The sequence below is a fragment of the Saimiri boliviensis genome, chromosome 5, assembly GCF_048565385.1.
Source record: "Saimiri boliviensis isolate mSaiBol1 chromosome 5, mSaiBol1.pri, whole genome shotgun sequence".
NCBI classification, from domain to species: Eukaryota; Metazoa; Chordata; class Mammalia; order Primates; family Cebidae; genus Saimiri; species Saimiri boliviensis.
Genome location: NC_133453.1, coordinates 22,134,360 through 22,155,469, shown reverse-complemented (window position 1 = coordinate 22,155,469; position 21,110 = coordinate 22,134,360). Strand labels below are relative to the sequence as shown.

The following is a 21,110-nucleotide window of genomic DNA, read 5'->3' as shown; positions in this document are numbered from 1 at the left end:
GTGAACGAGTTCATGAACTCATTTTGGTCCCTGTGAGCCTGGTCAGTAAGAGTCTGCCACAGAGAGATGAGTCCATTCTAGATGTGTAGACAACATGTATTTCTAGACCTCAAATGCTGAGTGCAACCTTCCAGAGAGAACCCAAGTTCCCTAAGAGAAAAGCTTGGGGGTAAAAACAATGAGCCCAAGAGCCAGTCTGGAAGGATTCAAATGCTGCTTCTCCTGCTTGCTGGGTAATCTTGGGCAAGTTTGTTAACCTCCCTGTGCCACTGTGTTCTCTTCTGGAGAGTGGTAGTATTAAATAGCACACACCATGTATGGTCATTATGAGCATGAAGTGGGCTACTAAGTGTAAAGGGCTAGAATAATGCCAAGAAATGGTTAATCATCATCAAATGACAGCAGTTATCAGTACAGCCAGTGGGGTCCTATTTCTCCAGATGACACAGACCCCACAGCAATGGTTTTCTCCGGCATTCTCTTCAATGGATGTGAGGGGTGGGTAAGCTAAGAGTCTGAACAGTCATCCCCCTACTTCCAACACGGTCATCTCTAACAGGACAGAGCCTGGGCGGTGGCACACTTCAACAACTAGTTTCCCAAGGTGGGGGAAACCCTAATTTGTAATCTCTGCCAATTTCCACAGTGTTCCACAGCCACTGTGTCATTTATTTATTTATTTATTTATTTATTTATTTATTTATTTATATTTGGAGACGGAGTTTCACATTTGTTGCCCAGGCTGGAGTACAATGATGCAATCTTGGTTTACTGCAAACTCCGCCTCCCGGGTTCAAGCGATTCTCCTGCCTCAGCCTCCCAAGTAGCTGGGATTATAGGCGCCCACCACCATGCTCAGCTAATTTTGTATTTTTTTTTTTTTTTTTTTTTTTTTTTAGTAGAGATGGGGTTTTGCCATGTTGGTCAGGCTGGTCTCCCAACTCCTGACTTCAGTTGATCCACCCACCTCGGCTTCCCAAAGTGCTAGGATTACAACCTATTTCAACTGACTCACAAAACTCCCAAAGACTTTGTACCACTGGATCTGGAATCTCAGTTTATCTGTAGTGAGTATAGAAAAACTTGGCTCGGGATAGAGGGACAGAGGGAAAGTAAAGAAGGGGGGCATGCTGTCTTGGTAGTAAAATGGGCCTCCTCTGGACTAAGACATAGCTCTTCAGTGTGGCCTATGGAACATCTGCCATGTTTGGGGTATTTGCAAGACTAAGCTCCTGGGCTTTGCACTGGATCTATTAAAGTGGCATCCTGAAAGTGGGGCCAGGAATCATCCTCAAACAAGCTTCTGGCTGGGCGCGGTGGCTCATGCCTGTAATCCCAGTACTTTGGGAGGCCAAGGAGGGTGGATCACCTGAAATCAGGAGTTCGAGACCAGCCTGACCAACATGGAGAAACCATGTCTCTACCAAAAATAGAAAAAATTAGCCAGGTGTGGTGGTGCATGCCTGTAATCCAAGCTAAGGTTTGAGAACTGCCAGATTAGTGATCTCTGACCTGTCCGAGAAGTCAGAACAGTCTGCAAGACAAATATGAATTTTACAGAATCTTTCCACACTGTGGTCCATTACCAACATGGAAGAGTCAGAAACCTAGGCCCTAAGAGCACAAGGGCATGGTTATAGATGACCATGGACTAGTCACTATTCTCTCGGGTCCATCCTTGTCTGGGGTAAACTGTGGGGTCAGCGTGCAAAGGCTCTGCCCCATGCAGAGCATAGTTCTCTGTGAGGGCTTTGCAGAGCTACTGGGTGGAAATGGGCCTGCAGTGAGGGCTGGAGCCCTGGAGATTTTGTCCTTGGAGGAAGGTGAGCCTCTCCAAGGAGGGGAGAATGCCCTGGACACACTCTTTTAGGGCTCCAAACTATCTGTGAATTGTTACCACTCAGCATCCTGGACTCTGTGGCTCTAACAACTTAAATAATTTTTATTACAAAAGGAAGGAAAGACCAAAAACATCCCCAGAATTCTCCCATGGGCTTCCCCCTCCATGCCAATAAATAAGGTGTGGGAGACTGACCGGCGGAGGGGGTGAGGGTCATTGTTCAGCAGAAGGGGGAGCTTAGCCTGGGGGTGGCAAGGACATCCAGCCCACCTCCCCCGATCCCAGGCACTACAGTCACATTGGCCAGAACACAGAACTCTGCCTGCTGACAGCAGCAGTCTCTGGATGTGTCTTGAGGAGTGTGGCTGGGGAGGAAAGTCAGACCTCAGAATGGCCGGGATGGCTGCCCCACCTCTGTGGCCTTCCCAGTTCTGGACAGCATTGGGTCCAGCCAGCTCCACGCTGGCTCCCAGGGGATCTAGCAGCATTGACTGAGGTGCAAGCCCACTCAAGGGGGCCTAAGACAGATAGAACGGGCCCGCCCCAACGGGGGAGGCAGGGTGTGAAAACTTGTAGTGAGAGCAGGCTGAGTTGGGAGTCGCCATGCCAGTCTCAAGGTCTCTAGGATAGAGGGGTCAACAACCGCCCCCTCATCAGCTCAGCTTGCAGCTGTATCACTACACCACAATGGGGGTGGGGGATGTTGGTGTTGCCCAGTCAAGTCTCAATGGTGTATCTCCGTGGCAGAGGAGACGGCAGGAGCCAGTGCCTCCCAGCTCAGGTCCCTTCTAAGGCCGGCTCCCTCCTGGCTGAAAGGCTTCTGGACCCAGTACAGCAGTTCCAGGAGGTCAACAGTGGAGTCCTTTCAGCTCCCTGCCTCGGACATGCCCTGTGGATGGAAGCTGCCCTCTTCTAGCAGGAGATGCCCCAGGCGGTAGAGCAGCTGGGGGTACCAATGCACACCCTCCCCCGGGGTCCAGCTGCCCCACGCCAAGCTGTGAAAGAGTCTCAGGGGCCAGAAGGCCAACTGAGCCAGGTGGTGGTCTGCCACAGCCGCAAAGCAGGATGCCACCACATCCTCTACCACCAGCGTCCCGTGCCTTGTGAGGGGGGCGTAGGCCCCGAGGGCCACGTGTGTAGAGACAGCTGCCACACGGGCAGGCTGCAGGCCTGGCACCCCAGCCACAAGCACGTACTGGCCAGGCTGCACGTGGCTGGCGAATGTGGCCCGGAAGCGGGCTGCTGGCTCTGTGTGATTGTCAGCCGTAAAGAGTAGGTGGGCGGGTGTGAGTGTCAGGCGGCGTGGGGGGTCCTGAGTCTCGATGACCTGGAAGGCTCTCAGCCTGTGGGGCTCACGGTCCAGGAAAATGAGCACATCGCTGAAGGTGGGGCTCCCGTCCTCCCCCATGGCCAGCACACGGTCTCCCGGCCTCACGGCTGACAAGGCCACACGCGCCCCACTCTCCAGGCGTACCTGGGCTCCAGCAGGGAAGCAGCCGCCTGTCTTGGCTGCGGCCGAGTGCTCTGTGGGAGAAAAGGATATGAAGGTGTTACGGCTGTGCAGCTCGGCCTCCGGGTCACAGCACCCCAGCCAGCCAGAGCCCCTCTTGCTCCCAGAGAACCCCCATCACCATATCCTGGCTCCTTTCTCCCACTTCCTATGTAGACTTGAACCCACCCTTTACTGCCCCCGATTCCCTCACTCCAATGTGATCTGCCCCTCCTCCCAATCTAATACTTTGCCAACAAGAGGAGCATACTAGGGCCCCAAGACCCAGTGGGTGAGAAGGAAAGGACTGCATCATGGAGAGGGGAGGTTGCTTTGCTCCCCCGGGGCCTTGATGTTCTGTTATTTCTCACCCCTTGCTCAGACACTCCCCCAAAGTTGTCCTCTCAGGCTGACTGCCTGGGTTCTGTAACAGAGCTTGCCCTTTAAGTGGAAGGATGTGAGGGGACCCCACCCAGTGGGGTGAAGGCAGACTCCTGGGCAGCCCTGCAGTGAATGGTTGGGGCAGGAGCAGGCCAGGGGCGAGGACACAGTCACCATCTTCAGTTCATGTGCTGAGTCCCTGTGCAGGGACAGGACACTGTGGCATTAGCAGGCCACCTGGAGAACAGTGTTTGGAGTCAGGAGTAATGAGTGAAAGTGGTTGCCCTGGGTGCGTGTTTGCAGTGAAGATGGATGGGACTTAAGTAGACACAGTTGGGAGGGGAATTACTGAGCGGAAGGTTCAGGGTGTCATTGTGGGTCAGGGTAGGGTCAGGAATACCAAAACGTGGGCCTGGGTTGAGTGTGTGGGTCTGAGTGCAACTACGACACGCTGCCAGTGTGAAGGGCTGAGCCCACGGTCAGGTGGGGCTAGATGGGACCCACACCGGAACCATTTGGAGCCTCCATGACTAGGTTCAGTGTAGGTGACAGGGTGCTGACAAGACTTGAGGAAAGGGTGAAGCCCCAGTGCCTGCCAATTCTGATCAACAATGCGGCCAATCTGGGAAAATCCATTTTATTGAGTCCACTTTGCTTAGTCTGGCTCTCCTGGCTGGCTTTGCTCCAAAATGTCCAACTTCAGGGCACTGGGGGAAAGGCTGGGGACTCTCGCTCCCCAAGGAGGGCTGACCTGCAGCTGCGTGGTGGTTCTGAGCCTCTGGGTTCCTGGTCGGGCATGTGGGTGTATGGGCACACCCTAGCCCCTGGTCCCACCACCTGCCTTATTCTGCACCAGGTGGGGTGGGGAAGACTTGTCTGGCAGCCTGGCTTCCTCCGTCTGTGCAGCTGGCTCTGTCTTGCACTTCCTGTGGCAGGCTCTGGACTGTGGACCACTGGGTCAGTACCCAGCAGCCCTGGGACCGGGCCCTATCTCCCTAGGCTCCTGCCAGGACACTACCAGGCGCGGGATGAGCAGGCAGTCATGGTCAGGAGCAGCCACGGGGAGCGCTGCTGATGTCCTCTTTCCCCCATACCTGCTTCCATCCCGGGGTGGGGGGGGGGGGCGGTGGGAAGGTGGCCTCTTCACCTTCTAGGCACTGTGCCTCCTGCCCACGCCCTGCGGCCCCGGCCCTGGGCCCAGCCCCCTGGCGGCGGCTCACCGGACTTGACGGAGCAATGCACGTGGGCCTTTGACTCGTAATACACCCAGTCAAAGCCGGCCTCCACTGCCAAGCGCGCCAGCAGTCCGTACTTATTGCGGTCTCGGTCTGATGTGGTGATGTCCACCGCACGGCCCTCGTAATGCAGGGACTCCTCTGAGTGGTGGCCGTCTTCGTCCCAGCCCTCGGTCACCCGCAGCTTCACCCCGGGCCACTGGTTCATCACCGAGATAGCCAGCGAGTTCAGGCGGTCCTTGCAGCGCTGGGAGAGGAATGTGAGGAAATCAGCGGGCGGAGCTGGCTGAGGTGCAGGCGGAGGCCAGCCTCGCCCAGAACTCTCCTGCCACACCCACGGGAGCTGGAAGCCCGGGAGGGTGCTTTCCCTCTTCCTTAGGAACAGAAAAGGCCCTGGAGTGCTCCCTCTCTAGCATAGAGCCGCCTCTGGACCTCGAGGCGGCACCACAAATCTGGAGGAGGCATGGAGGCAAGCGCCCTGACGGCTCCTTCTCTGGTAGGTGGAGGTCCCCTCCCTCCAGTGCTGTCTTCAGCTCCGGGTAGCCATCCCTCCACAGATAGGACCACACAGTGCAGCCCGGTCCCTCTGTGTCTCCAAGGCGGGAGGGCCAGGCAGCGGCCGGGAGGGAGGAGTGCCCGAGAAGCCGACTGCTTGCGGCGGGCCTGCAAGGCATGCAAGGCCCGAGGTGCCCAGTAGGTGTCACCGCAGCCTCAGGGATAAGGCCTGGGGACGACGGGCTCTGGAGGCGCGGCAGGTGCAGAGAGCTTCGGCAGCTGGGGGCGGCTGTATTGGAGAGGAATCGCCGGCCTGCCTGGATCCCTCGAGCGCCACAAAGGATTCCCACCGGGACTCTCATGATCCCAAACCGGCCCGCACCCCCACCGGAGATGACAGCGCCCGGGAACCAGAAACCGGTGAACTAGCCCCAGGGCTGCCCAGTGAGGGGCCACATGCAGCGTCTTCCTCTGCAAGGCGCAAAAGGGGTGGACAATCTCAAACCCTCAGCACCTCTGCAAGGGTGCCCCACCCCTATACCGGAAGGAACTCCATAAACCAAGCTTCTGATCTCAGGGAGCCAGATCCACCATCCACCTCACATGGAGTTGAGGTAGAGCCCGCCCTGGGGGAAGGATGAAGTGGCCATCCTTGGTTGCTGCCTTCCAGTGTGCCTGGGTCCTGAGAACCCAAGGTACTGTGCGGCTGACTAAGAAGGAGAAGCTGGGGCTGGGTCCTTGGCCTAAGGGGAGAGGCCCTTCCACCAGTCCTTGACTCCGAGATTTGAGGCGCCAACAAATGTGGGCAGTCCAAGTCTCAACCTCCCCCCACCCTGCAGAGCCCGGGCCCCACAGACCCTTGGACTCAGCCTCCCAGGAGCCAATAGCAGCTACAACCCAGGGCCCCGTGGGTCCTCCCTGGTGCACAGCCTGGCTGGGGGTGCTTACTGCCCGGGGAGGGAGCTCTGCTTACTCCTTCATAGTTCCTGCCTTCAGGCTTCTGGCCCCCCACCTACGACTGCCTGCAGCCCTGGCTCCCCGCCTCTCTCCCTCACTGCCACTGCCTCCCCCTCCCCCGCTCTCGGGTCCAGAGCCCGGGCGTGCGCTGTCAATGATTGCCCAGCCTGTGGCCCGGATCCTTATCTGCATTCCTCGGCGCCCGGCCCGGCCCGGCCCGGCCACCAGCCAACCTTCGCCCCGACACCGGCCAGCCAGCCCCGGCGCCAGGGTGCGTGCTGAGGGCCCTGAGTCTAGCTGCTCTTCCCAATGGATCTAGAAAGCCAGGGGCCAGCTTTCGGGGACAAGCCTCAGGAGACCCGGGAGGAAGCGGGTGCAGGTCTCTCCCCTCCCAGACCTGGCTGCAAGGAAGGAAGTTTGCACCTCTGAGCTTAAGTGGAGCGCAGGTCCTGCTCCCAGTACGCAGGGACTAGCGTCAGCCCTGTTCCCTACCTCCCTCGGCATCTCAGCCTCTCTTCCACCTCTTCCCGTCCCCACCACCAAGCCCAGGAATCCCCTAAGCTCAGTCCCAGAGCATCAAGGCCCCAATAACCCACCCTTCCACCGCAGTAGTACCCCTCTGATCTCCGAACAGACAGGTGGGCTCGCTGGGCGGGTTCCCGTTCCCACCTCCGCCTCCCCATTCAACTCTTCCTCGCTGTTCTTAATCCCAGACCCAGCTGGGACGCTGCTCCTAGAGCGGGCAGCGCGCAGAACCAAGAGCGCAAAGGGAGGAAAGGCCGGGTGCCCAACGCACCCAGAGAGTCTGCGTCAGGGGTGCCGAAAGGTTTCAAAATGAAAGGGACACAGCTGTGCAGAAGGTTAGGCCGGGAGGGACTGCGTGGGTCCCAGAGGCGCAGGAGGCAGCCGGGTAGAGGTACCTCAGGGTGCCGCGTCTGGCTGAGCTGCCAGTACTCTGGGGCAGAGCAGCCGCCGCCAACCTGCTGGGCTGTGGGGCTTGGCATCGCGGAGCTCTTCCAGCAGTCTCCGCCGGGCTTGGGGATGCTGACACTCCTGCCCGGACCCCTGGCCAACCCATTCTGGGCACGAGGCAGCGGGGCTTGGCGAGAGGGGCAGGTGCCAGGAGGCGTGCCAGGCAGTAGAGAAAAGGTGCCAGGGGGCGGGTAGGGCCAGGCAGGTGGCGGTGCTTCGGCGGCGGCGCGCTGGTAGGGTGGATCGCGCTCACCTGGGTCATGAGGCGGTCGGCGCCTGTGTTCTCCTCGTCCTTGAAGATGATGTCTGGATTGTAATTGGGGGTGAGCTCCTTGAAGCGCTCGGAGCTGCGCGCGATCTTGCCTTCATAGCGTCCGCTGGCGCCCAGGGTCTTCTCGGGCACGTTGGGGCTGAACTGCTTGTAGGCGAGCGGCACGAGTTTGCGCGGCGGTCGCCGGCGGCTGCCCACCACCCGGCCCGGCCCGCAGCCCCATGCCGCCGGCACCACCAACAGCAGTAGCAGGAGCAGGCAGAAGCGCAGTCGGGGCCGGAGCCGGGCGGGAGACATGGCCGGGGAGCCCGGGGGAGCTGCAGGCGAGGGCTCCTGGTGGGCTGATGGGTAGGCGCGTCGACGGGAGCGCTGCGGGGGCTCAGGCGTCCGGGTGGCTCCGGGGGGCTCCAGGCGGGGGCGCCATGGGCGGCGCGGTGCGGCCAGGGCCGGCGGGACTCAAGTGAGGGGCGGGGGCCCGGGGCCCGAGCTGGTGGCGGCGCGCTGTCCCCCTCGGCGCCTCGACTCTGAGCTGCCGAGCTCGCCGGCCGCCAATAAATAGGCCGGCCCGTTTGTTTTGGCAACGCGGCGGCGGCGGGGGGCGGCGGGCGGCGGGGCTGCGGGCCGCCGGGCTGGGCTGGGCTGGCCCGGCCGGCGGGCTGCAGGGCCCCGCGGTTAGCACCCCGGCCCGGCGGTCAGGCGGCTCGGGCAGAGCGGGAGCTGCTGCCGTCTGCGGCGCAGCCCGGGGCCGAGTGAGAGGGGAAATGGAAGAGATCCGGGCTCGGGCCCCGCGCAGACCGCACCCTACCCATGTCCCTGCCTCCTGTGCGCTCGACAGCGAACCTGCAGCAAGGGCAGCACAGCCTCCTCCCCCTCGGGCGGGCGGCCCCGGCACTAGCCAGCCCTCGTCCCGCTCGCGCCTCCGCCGCGCGTCCGCCCGCCTGCTGCCCTCTGCGCCCCCTGAGCTGCCCGAGTTTGCCCTCCCCGCCTGGACGCGCCCCACCCCGCCCTGGCCTCGCCTACCGGCTCCTCGCTGCTCTGGGGTGCCCCGCCAGGCGCAAACCTCCCGGACAGGACCTGCCACCCCCACGGAGACCGCAACCCACGGCGCGGCCGGACGCGAGGGGCGGGGGGCAGTGGCCGGACCGCACAGCCGCCTACGGTGTCCCCTGCGGGGAAGCCAACCGAAAATGCAGGAGGCCGCTCATAACCTGGTCCCCACCCTGGCCCAGGCGACGCGCCCTCTCGGCTTAGTGGAGCTAGGTTCTGTATCAACCCGGTGCACATCCCACAACCTGCCTGTCGGTGTCAAACTGGGGGTGGGGAGTCTAGCCTTTTGAAGAGTCAAACAGGGGAGACGCCGCTAAAACCAACAATAAGAAGTTGTAAAGGGATAGGTCAATATGCAGAGAAGAGTAGCTAAAATGGTGACATCAAGCAGAATACCAGAAACCTCGACTGACCATATTAAAAAGGGGCAGCAAAGATCTCAGTAAGGGAGGCTTGCCCTGAATGCCCAAATCGGGCAAAGCCACCAGAACTGCTAAGTAATTACTTGTGTAATAAATACTCTGTATTACACATTTAAAAGAGCAGAGAATATGTAGAAGCAACTAGGGACGTAAACAAGTGTTATGTGTTTTAATATAACATTCAGGAAAGCTGAATGAATTAGGATCCCTTGTGCCAAAACAAGTAAAAGCAAGTGTGTTAAAAGCAAACAAACAACATCACCACCACACCACCAAACTACATGATTTGACTGTAGTATGTTCTACAAATCCAATAAAGGTAGAAATGAAAAGATGAGACATAAAAAGGCTTAAAAATTCTCACTCCAATTCTATTAATAGAATAGGTATCATTTTATTGGTACTTATATTCCTGAACATGGGAGCTATTAGATATTATTATACTAAGTGTTCTACTTGCATTATCTAATTTAAACTCACAATGGCCGAAGGAGCTATTACTGTCCACATTTTACAAATGAAGATATTGAAGTTCAGAGGAGATAAGCAACGTGCACGTGGCTGGGAAGCAGGGATTGAAGCCCATGGCTCTGGCCCAGCCCTAGTTTTTGCCTCTGCAGGTGCATGGGTCCCTCTGTGCAGGACCAAGCCACACAGCTCCACCTAGGTTTGGGGCTGAAGCAGCTGTTCACAGATTTACTCACTCTCTGGATCAGTTGTATGTATGTATGTGTGTATGTATGTATGTATGTATGTATGTGTGTATGTGACAGAGTCTCGATCTGTCACCAGGCTGGAGTGCAGTGGTACGATCTTGGCTCACTGCAACCTCCGCCTCCCAGGTTCAAGCGATTCTCCTGCCTCAGCCTCCCGAGTAGCTGGGACTACAGGCACATGCCACCACAGCCGGCTAATTTTTGGTATTTTTAGTAGAGACAGGGTTTCACCATGCCGGCCAGGATGGTCTCTATTTCCTGACCTTGTGATCCAGCCGCCTCGGCCTCCCAAAGTGTTGGGATTACAGGTGTGAGCCACGTGCCCGCCCTCTGGATCAGTTTTATAAACACAAATTCATGATTAGATGAGACTCAAGAAAATGCTTACTCCAAGCGCTTAATATTACATAAAAGGAAATGGAGGCCCACAGTAGGAAATTTAGGATTGCTCCACCAGGAGTGGAGTGGTGCCTGCAACGTGGAAACAGAACGGATTGCCTCCTTTCCTCCCCTTTGCCCGAACCTTCTCCCTGCCCCCCTTGTTCTTTCTTGCATTAGCATTCAGATTCTATGTTTCCTAGTCAGCGATGAATGTTGCTTCTTTTCCCTGCAAGCTTTCTAAGTGGTTTAACTTGTATTTTCCAGGGCTCAAGAACTATCTCTGCAATATTCTCCATCCCCTTTCCCTCCTGCCCTTCTACCTCAGATTTCTGGAGCAGGGTCAGTACCTCTCACAAACCAGACAAACAGAGGCTCTCTGTTTTTATGGAGCTCCATGAAAGAAAATTCCATAGGCTTCTGTGGTCACCTATCCCAGTGTTTAATAATAATCTTCTAGAGAAGTTTCGCCTTAAATTGAATCTTTCTCCCTCCCTCTCTAATGCAAATTCAACTTCTCTTTTTCTGGCCTTGGGGATTAGGGCCATTATCCTGCTGATTATCCTGCATGCATTGTCTTGAAGAGTTGTTAAATTACTTTCAATCTTCTTTTCTCCAAGTAAAAGACAATTTCTTTAAGTTCTCTCAGAGGTTCTAATTTATAACCATTTATTAGCTTTTCCATTCTTCCTCTCCTTTCTCCTCTCTTAGACTGTGATTCTAACCTATTGAATACAAATCTGGTAAAGATCTGATCCGTGTCAAATAAGTACTTAAGTGCTGCCACGGCTTGGCATGAGGCATGCCTCTGCAGCAGAGCAACCTTGTTGGTTGCAACTGGGCTTCACTAAGACCAGACCCTCCTCTGCCAGGCTAACTTAGGAGCAGCGATAAGGGTGTGTACTGGAGAAGCAGAGGGAGACCAGCATGTATCAAGTCTTTTCTCTCTGCCAGGTGCTTTACACAGTTAGTAACATCTCCACAATAATCCTCTGTGCATGACATTATTCTCATTTTACAAATCTATAACTCCAAGATCTAGAAGTCAAGTAACTTGCCTGGGGTCCCACAGCTAAAATTTTCACTCCAAAGCTAGCTACTCTTTTCTCAGGACACAATGGCACTCCAAGATCTGAATCTCAAATTTGGGTCAACATCAGTCCAACCTTCTTCAAGGAAGGGCAGAGACTGGGAGCACCATAATTTCTACAGCAGTGACCTGGAGCACTTTAAATCCAACCTGGGGCCTCGGTGCCCAGGGCATTTCTTGGCTGCCTATGTTCTTAGCTGTTCAGTAGATGTAGAGTAGCTTTTAAACTGGGTTAGTAGTCCCTTAGACCTATCAAACAAAGCCTAGTTCTTTTTCTGATCATTGCCAGCCTCTACCAGCAGCATTAAAATTGGATGGAGGCAGAGTATCCTGCTCTGGAAGCTCCGACGGCCTACAGTGTGGGACATGTGACCCCATTATCAGGAGAGAGCTGCAGCGACGGAGACTCATTGGGACACCTCCCATCTGTGTCCTGGGCCTGCTGGTAAAATCACTTTCTTCTCTCACCTTTAGATCTCTTCTCTCCCTCAATCAGCTCTATTTTGAAGAGAACAAATTATCTATGGCTTTGGGTAATATGATTAATTTTTTGTTTAGCAAAGTGAAAGTTTAAAAAATAGGTTGGAAACAGAGGGAAATATATAATAGAACATAATTTAAATATCTACTTAGTAGACTACCATGTTAGTATTTTTAGTTGATCTTAATTTAACACTATATAGTACAAATATAGTGTACTTCTATTATACACATGGTACTATATAGCATATCTTCACATCCACATACATACTGTATCGGTCCATACTTCTATAGTCAACTAATATTTTTTCTCCTAATCCTGCCACTTGACCAGATCAATCCAGCTCTAAATCCAAGGATGGTAAGCCACAACCAGACAAGTTTCAAAAATGCAATTAGTCAAACGTGCTCCAGTTGCTGAGTGCACAGCAATCCCGGCTCCGTAGAAACGGTAGACCCAGAAGTGGCAGACCCGTGCCTCAACACTGTCTTTGCTACCTTCTACCTGTGTGACCTTAGACAAGTCTCTGAACTTCCATTTTCTCATCTATAAAATAAAAATAACAGCACATACTTCATAGAGTTGTTGAAAGGGTTAAAAAAAAAAAGCTTTAAAGTACAAATGTTACATATAATTCACTTTTATCCTCTACTGAGTTCACTTAAGGGTAGCAGCAGTTCTCTGATTCCTATTACTCATCTAGGGGAAATACAGAAGGTGCCTCAAGACAGCAGTGGTGATTAGGACGCCCTACATCTTTCTATTAGGGAATATTTACCTTGACACGGTAGTGTAATAGGCACATAAGAACACAGAATGCAAACAGAAAAACAGAAGATAGCGTTGTCCTCGAGAAATTTACTATTTAACCTTAAAGATAAATCATGAAAATAAAAGACAATTACAAAGCCACAAATGCTACTCCTGAATGAATACAGAATAATGCATTATAAACTAGATAGGTTAGTAGATTAGATGAATTTGGTGTAGGAGAATATGGAATGAAGAGGTGATTGGCCTGGGGTTAGACTTCTTGGATAAAATCAGTCCTGAAGGAGGAAAGGGAATGACTGAAAAGAATGAAGAGGATACTCAGGAAAGGGGAGTGGTCCAAGCAAATATGATGGCCCTAGTAATGATGAAGAGCCAAGTTAGATGATCTAGGAAAGAGAGGAAACCCTAATATCATCTCATACAACCTTCACAAAAACCTTATGAAGTTCACACTGTTATCTTAATTTTACAAATGAGGAAAGCCAGGTTCAGAGCTTTTCCAATAGGGAGCTAGAGTTGGAATTCAGACCCCCACTGACTCCACAGTAAGTTTCTTGCTGAGTGATTCCCAGGGTAAGCATACTGGATTGTCGACCTCTGTTCAAGACAATCATTTTCCTTCCTAAATCGAAGGAAGTTTTTCCTCCTTCTAGAACTGTTGCCTTCTTCTTGGGTTTTTAACACCTTATACTTTGACTCACCACTTCACCAATGGGCTGGTGTCACTCTGACTTCTACTGTTTTTTGAAAAGGTAAGCAATTCCACCAAATTTGGCCCCATATGCAGAAACAAAAGCATACCTGTCTTTCAACTCTCTGATCAGTCCAGGTCACATTTGAAGATCCAACTATAGCCACTCAAAACTAACAATGCTTTGAAAGCTGGCTGTTGATTAGAAATGGGAATGTCAAGTTACCTTTGCTCAAACAATAAGCTCATTACATGGTACTTCAGAGACAGTCAGGCATTAAAGACCTTGCTTTGATGACTTTTAAAAGCTGGGAAAAGGCAGAATTAGTTACAAAGTGTTTTTGCCTCAAGTCAGAGATGAAAGCTTCTGGGAAACTCTTATCTTATAGAAAGACATTTACAGATAGACAGACATATAGGCTGGGCGTGGTGGCTCACGCCTGTAATCCCAGCACTTTGGGAGGCTGAAGTCAGTGGATCACTTGAGGTCAGGAGTTCAAGACCAGTCTGGCCAACCTGGCAAAACTCCTTCTCTATTAAATATACAAAAATTAGCTGTGCATGGTGGTGCATGCCTATAATCCCAGCTACTCAGGTGGTGGAGGAACAAGGATGGCTTGAACCTGGGCAGCAGACGTTTTAGTGAGCCAACATCACACCACGGCACTCCAGCCTAGGCGACAAAGCAAGACTCTGTCTCACAAAAACAAACAAACAAACAAACAAAAAGAACATTAAAAACATACAAATAAATATATTTTTGTGCATGGATTATAACATATTGCCTAACGAATGTGCTTTATTTCTGAGCCACCATGCCCAGACTTTATTTCCACTCTGTCTCTATTTGAGAAAAAATTAGTTGCTTAATAGAAAATCTTAGAAAACACTAGTTCAGTGAATGTTCAGTAATACTCAAGTGATTCCCTGGCGTGACTGTCAGATTTCTGTAACTGGCTTTGTAGTAGTCTACCCACACTCTCTCACCTGGTCTCTAGGTAGAGATGGCACCCTAAGGATGCTGGGGATCTGTAGTCAAAGAAAGCAAGAAAGTATAAAATCATTTGATTTTTAGTAATTTGTAGTCTTAGTTTATGCAAAATGGCAAGTTTATTATATTATGATTATAGCTAACAAAAGGGGATTCAACACTCACTCCCACCCTACAACAGGGTACCTCAAACAAAACAGACTTCATTCATATCCACGAATTAATAAAACCACCCCAAGATACTGCTGGTGTGAACAGGGATGTCTTATGTGTGTGATAATCTTTCTTCATTTATTAACTCAACAAAAAAAAATTTTTTTTTTTTGAGACGGAGTTTCGCTCTTGTTACCCAGGCTGGAGTGCAATGGCGCGATCTCGGCTCACCGCAACCTCCGCCTCCTGGGTTCAGGCAATTCTCCTGCCTCAGCCTCCTGAGTAGCTGGGATTACAGGCACGCGCCACCATGCCCAGCTAGTTTTTTGTGAAAAAATTTTTTTTGAGAACCTACTAAGTGCCAGACACTGTTCCAGGTGCTTGAAATGTGAGAGGACAAAAAACAAAACAAAACAAAATAAAATCCCGGTCCTCATGGAGCTTCATTCCAGTAAAGAGGAAAGAGGAGTTGGGGAGATAGACAATTACAAACAAACATAAGAATAAATAACTGGCCAGGTGCCGTGGCTCACACCTGTAATTCCAGCACTTTGGGATGCTGAGGCGGGCAGATCACCTGAGGTCAGGAGTTCGAGACCAGCCTGGTCAACATGGTGAAACGTCGTCTGTACTAAAAATATAAAAATTAACCAGGCGTGGTGGTGTACGCCTGTAATCCCAGCTATTCGAACAGCTGAGGCACCAGAATTGCTTGAACCAGGGAGGCAGAGGTTGCGGTGAGCCAAGATCACACCATTGCATGCCAGCCTGGGTGACAAAGCAAGATTCTGTCTCTCAATAAATAAATAAATAGGCCCGGAGCTCACACCTGTAATCCCAGCACTTTGGGAGGCTGAGGTGGGTGGATCACCTGAGGTCAGGTCGAGACCAGCCTAGCAAACATGGTGAAACCCCATCTCTACTAAAAATACAAAAATTAGCTGAGTGTGGTGGCGCATGCCTGTAATCCCAGCTACTTGGGAGGCTGAGGCAGGAGAATCACTTGAACTCGGGAGGTGGGAGTTTCAGCAAGCTGGTATCACACTGCTGCACTCCAACCTGGGTGACAGAGTGAGACTTCGTCTCAAAAAATAAAATAAAATAATACAGTTACTCCTCAATTTACAATGGGGTTGTGTCCCACTGAATCCACTGTAAATTGACAATATCCTAAGTCGAGAATGCATTTAATACACCCAACCTATCAAATGTCATCGCCTAGCCTAGCCTACCTTAAACATGCTCAGAACACTCACATTAGCCTACAGTTGGGTAAAATCATCTAACATAAAGCCTGTGTGAAACAGAATGATTATATGGGCACTCAAAGTATGACTTCTACTGAATGCAGATGGCTTTTCCACCACCATCAAGTCAAAAAATTTAAGTTGAACCATGGTCCATTGGGGATCATCTGTAATAATAATAATGTGTTAGGAGGGAATAAGAAAGGACTCTGAGCAAAACACCACATTCTAAGCACCTAAAACAGGGTGAAAGGATTAGGGTACAGCCTGCTTGTGGCAGGAGGGGGATGCAAGGTCAGAAGGCAGATTCCTCCGTTAAGTAGAGTGGTTAATGTAGGTCTCATTGAGAACGTGCGAGTTGAGCAAACACCTGAAAGAGGTGAAGGTTTTGACCAAGTAGATCACCTAGGGGAAGAGCTTCTAGGCAGACAGAACTGTGGCTTGTCAGGGAAATAGTGAGGAGGTCTTTGTAACTAAAGAAAACAAAGCTAGGTGGGAGGGTGGGGGGAGAGGAGGAGGGAGTGAGTGAGCTTAACTTTCTACTTTCTAATCACGAGGATGTTTTTCGAACTTTTCATAAAGCTCAGGGTGAAGATAATTTACCCTTTAAAGAAATTAATGTATTGACATGTAAACATAGACACAACATAATTAAGTAGGTAATAGTATTTACATATAGAATTCTTTTAAACTTTAAAAAAGGAGAGAGAGAGAGAGAGAGAGAGAGAGAGAGAGAGAGAGAGAGACCTTGTCATGATTCTCACTTTCTCCTTTGTACACTTGAAATTTTTTTATTTTTATTTATTTATTTATTGAGATGGAGTCTCTCTCTGTCACCTGGCTGGAGTGCAATGGCGGGATCTCAGCTCACTGCAACCTCCACCTACTGGGTTCAAACGATTCTCCTGCCTCAGCCTCCCCAGTAGCTGGGACTAGTTAATTTTTGGGTTTTGTTTGTTTGTTTGTTTGTTTGTTTGTTTTAGATGGAGTTTCACTCGTGTTACCCAGGCTGGAGTGCAATGGCGCGATCTCGGCTCACCGCAACCTCCGCCTCCTGGGTTCAGGCAATTTTCCTGCCTCAGCCTCCTGAGTAGCTGGGATTATAGGCACGAGCCACCATGCCCAGCTAATTTTTTGTGTTTTTAGTAGAGATGGGGTTTCACTATGTTGACCGGGATGGTCTCGATCTCTTGACCTCGTGATCCACCCGCCTCGGCCTCCCAAAGTGCTGGGATTACAGGCTTGAGCCACCGCGCCCGGCTTTGTTTGTTTGTTTGTTTGTTTTGGGTTTTTTTTGATACGGAGTTTCACTCTTGTTATCCAGGCTGGAATGCAATGGCGCGATCTCGGCTCACTGCAACCTCCGTCTCCTGGGTTCAAGCAATTCTCCTGCCTCACCCTCCCGAGTAGCTGTGACTACAGGCATGCACCACCATGCCCAGCTAATTTTTGTGTTTTTAGTAGAGACGGGGTTCACCATGTTGACCAGGATGGTCTCGATCTCTTGACCTCGTGATCCACCCGCCTCGGCCTCCCAAAGTGCTGGGATTACAGGCTTGAGCCACCGCGCCCAGCAATTTTTGTATTTTTATTAGAGATGGGGTTTCACCATGTTGGCCAGGATGGTCTCAATCTCTTCACCTTGTGCATGATCTGCCTGCCTCGGCAACCCAAAGTGCTGGGATTACAGGTGTGAGCCACCTCACCTGGCTCCCATACTTGAAAAACTTGGGAGGAATGCTGGGTGCGGAGGCAATGACCTATAGTCCCAGCTACTCAGGAGGTTGAGGTGGAGAGATTGTTTGAGCCCAGAAGTTTGAGACCAGACTGGGCAACTTAATAAAACCCCTTGGGGGGAAAAATCAAAAAAGAAACAATTTGGGGAAAAGAATCTATCCCTAAATATGAACTTTGGGTTGGGCCTAATGACTTTCCTTGAGCCCAGGAAGCTGAGGCTGCAGTAAGCCATGATTGTGCCACTGCACCCCAGCTTGGGTGAATGAGTAAGACATCTCTAAAATAAATCAATGAAAATTTTAAAAATAAAGGGGAAATTTAACACGGTGATATTTTCAGCAAAAGGCAGAGAAGACTTCTCTTTAGGACACCCAGCTTGTGAAGCGGCTGCCTTCGAGTTTGCACTTGGCTGTCATGCACCCAGGATGCACCAGGCACAAGGCGCAGCCACACTGCTTTTGGAGGCATCACCAGTCAATGAGGCGAAGCACAGTGAGGCCCTAGTTCCAGCACTATGGACTACTGAACAGTCAAAGCATGTGTGCATTTTTAGGATTTGACAAATGAAAATAGCAGAACTGTGCCAGAAGAAACTATTTAATCTGTTCCTCTAGGGTGGGGGTGGAGCAACAGCAGAGAACACTTGAGGGTGTTTCTCACCTAGGGTACTCTGTGATGACTCAGAAACTGCCCTGGCTCCTTTGGGTTATTCATCAAAGACATTTTGAAGCAGGGACTGTGTGGTAGGAGCTGAGCTTTCGACCAGAAAGACAACTTAGGAAATAGTTCCGGGCTGTGAAAACCTAAGAGGTATGAATGCTTCTGGATGGGAATCTCAAAGATAATGGCAGTCATCAAATGGAATTGAGGCACATAGAGAAATTGGTTTTAGAAGGATCTAAAGATGTTGGAAAACATTTCAACAGTTAAGCAACTTAGATAACTAACAGGAAGAATTCAATGGGAAGAAAGATCCCCACTGGAAGCTCCAAAGAATGGGCTATATTGCTGATCAGGAAGGGAGATACAGGAAGTCTACACAGTTGGCTTAAATCTCATGTTGGTTAAGCCTCATGTTGTTCCCCGACTTGAACTGCAAATGAGAAAATCCAATGGGAAAACATTCCAGATCACTATAGAGCAATTCAAAGGAATGGCACAGGCTCATAGGAAATGTATTGGGAATGAGATAGAGAAACCCATATTCAACAAGAAACATGAATCATTAAACATGCATTAACTCAAATTATCTACTTATTGACTGCACTGAGTACTAATTCACTATCACCACCAGCAGGGGCATTATGCTCCTTGCTGAATGGCCACAAAAACATACTCCCTGTTTTCAATAAGCCAGCAATCTGCCACAGCCTCCTGAGTAGCTGGGACTACAGGTGCACATCACCATGTTAATTTAAAAAAAAAAATTTAATGTTTTGCAGAGACAGGGTTTCACCATGTTGCCTAGGCTGGTCTCGAACTCCTGGCCTCAAGAAATCCCTCCACCTCAGGCTCCCAAAGTGCTGGGATTACAGGCATAAGCCATGGAGTCCAGCCTTAAATTTCCCCTTTAGTACTATCCAGACACTCAATCTTTTTTTCTTTAATTCAAAATATGATTGTACAGCTTATCCTTCTGAAATAATCTATTCCCTTTGTCTTGCTATTCTAATTTTGTAAAATTTCCTGCCAGATTTAATTCACACCTATAAAACAAGGCAAAACAATGGACATTACCATTACCAGAAAACCACTCAAGGTGGGCCATCGGTATCACCTTCAAATGTTACCGCACTGCTATTGTTACTGTTACATATAAAACAAAATCATTATTAGCAGCTCCGCCTCCCGCCACTAGTGCCTCCCCATTCCTCCCACATGTGACAGGGTGCCCTGGAACCCCCCCCAGGCAGCAATGCTGAATGAAACTGGCAGTCTTTCCTTCTCATGTGGCATCAGGCTTTTTCTGTCCTAAGTAAGGGCTTCTTTACCATGCATGATTCCCAATAGTACTGCTCTTGATCCCTGAGTGGAGACCCACACCCTGTGGGGCTTCCCCACCAGCTCCAACCCCTTTTATCACCCCCTCCTCAGCCTTCAAGGCCTCAGGTGGGAGGGAAAAGCCAGGATGAAGTGCCAGTCAAGGGGATCACCCTTCCTTACTCCATTCTCCCCTCTTCTGTCACCCATTTGACTGGCCGTCAGTCCTATCAGGGGTCCATAAAGCTGGGAGGACTCTGGCCCGGGAGAGCGGGGTAGGGGTTAGGCAAACAGGACAGGGAGGCAGTTGGTTGAAATTTAACCACAATATTCTCGGTCTCTATTGTTTTGAGTGAGGCCCAATATTTCCACAGCAGGATTATAGGATCTGATTAACCATGTTAGACAACAATGCTGAGCTGGGATGGGCTTCCCCTTCCAGCTGCCAATATGAAAAAGTAAATACAACACATTTCAAAAAGGACTCCCAGCAGCCCCTGAGCCCTACTCCCCAATTCTAACTCTGTTAGTGTTTGGGGCCCCAAGGCAAAGTGAAGGAGGAAGAGTGTGGCACTGCATGCTCCTTTAACTACTGGCCCTTGGCCCAGTAGGACAAGTAATCCTGGCACAATCTTCCCAGGTGAGTCAATGGCTGTGCGCTCCCCACACCCTGGAGCTCTTCCAGTGCCTCTTCCGGGTTCCCCTGGTAGGCTGGCCCAGATTCTCAAGAACCCATGAGAGTTGGGTGCTGAGTGGGTAGAAGGATAGCAAAATCTGTTGGGCTCCAAATAGAGACTAAAGGAGTGGGGTGGGACTTAATAGCTCAGAAGAGTGATGAAGCCTTTGCTAGAATACTGGGGTGCTACCTAATGACTTCCCATGTGCTAGGGTAGAGAATTGAGAGCCCAGAGCTGACAGGATACATAAAAAGTCACCGCAAAGAAAGTCTCAGAGGATGGGATGAAAGTTCAAGAACAGATGGACTTCTAGCTTCTCAAATAGAGAAGGATTCCCTACGGTCCCTCCTCCTCACATTAGACAAGCTGCCTTATACGATCCACGTACTGGATGTTCCCCTCATGGTGAGATCTTCTGAGGCCTTGGCCAAGAACACAACGGAGAAACACAGAGTAATGAGCTGCCCTGGACAAGAGTATCCTGCAGCAGCTTCCAGGGGGTCACCGCAGCTGGGAACACCCCCTCCTCCAAAGTGTGGGCTTCCTTCTCTTCCTGCATTCCCCTCTGTATCTAAGGGCCTACTATAATCCACTACAATTTTGCCAGCCCATACACTTATGGATGTTGGTAACAGACAGCAGGAGCCAAGATTCTTGAGCTCTGAGTCTGGTGGCTTCCCTGCAGTATGCCACTTACTCCTTTTGAACAGTTTTTTCTTCAAGAAAAATTCAAAGACAGAAACGACTTCACAGCAGAGCTTAGAAAAACATATCCTAATTGTATCAAAACCTAGTTGACATAAAATTGTATTCTTTAATGGTATACTACCCCTGCGGTGATATTTTCTGACTTAGGGTTAAAACTGATCCTGCTCTCAAAGAGTATAATCTGATGAGAGGATGAAAACAGAAAAGTGCACAGAAAATGTGTCTAAAACACAGTCTACATTAATAGCATGAGCAGAACAGACAAAGTGAGTTTACCATTTCATGAGGAAGGGTTATTAAGAGAATTTAGGTTTACCCTATACTCTTTGGAGCAAATCCGTGTAGTTTTTTAAGTAGGAGAAAACGAGAGACAGAATA

The 21,110-nt window shown here is 50.8% G+C and overlaps 1 protein-coding gene across 1 annotated transcript; it reads right to left on the bottom strand.

The window, feature by feature from the left end:
- Window positions 1-335: 335 nt before the first annotated feature.
- Window positions 336-8,461, bottom strand: IHH (Indian hedgehog signaling molecule). Its single transcript, XM_003925517.4, has 3 exons — window positions 7,623-8,461; window positions 4,931-5,192; window positions 336-3,364 (listed from the first exon to the last, which is right to left on the bottom strand). Exons 1-3 carry the CDS (start codon window positions 7,935-7,937, stop codon window positions 2,706-2,708), a joined length of 1,236 nt encoding a protein of 411 aa, XP_003925566.1. The 5' UTR covers window positions 7,938-8,461; the 3' UTR covers window positions 336-2,705.
- Between the last annotated feature and the right edge of the window lie 12,649 nt (window positions 8,462-21,110).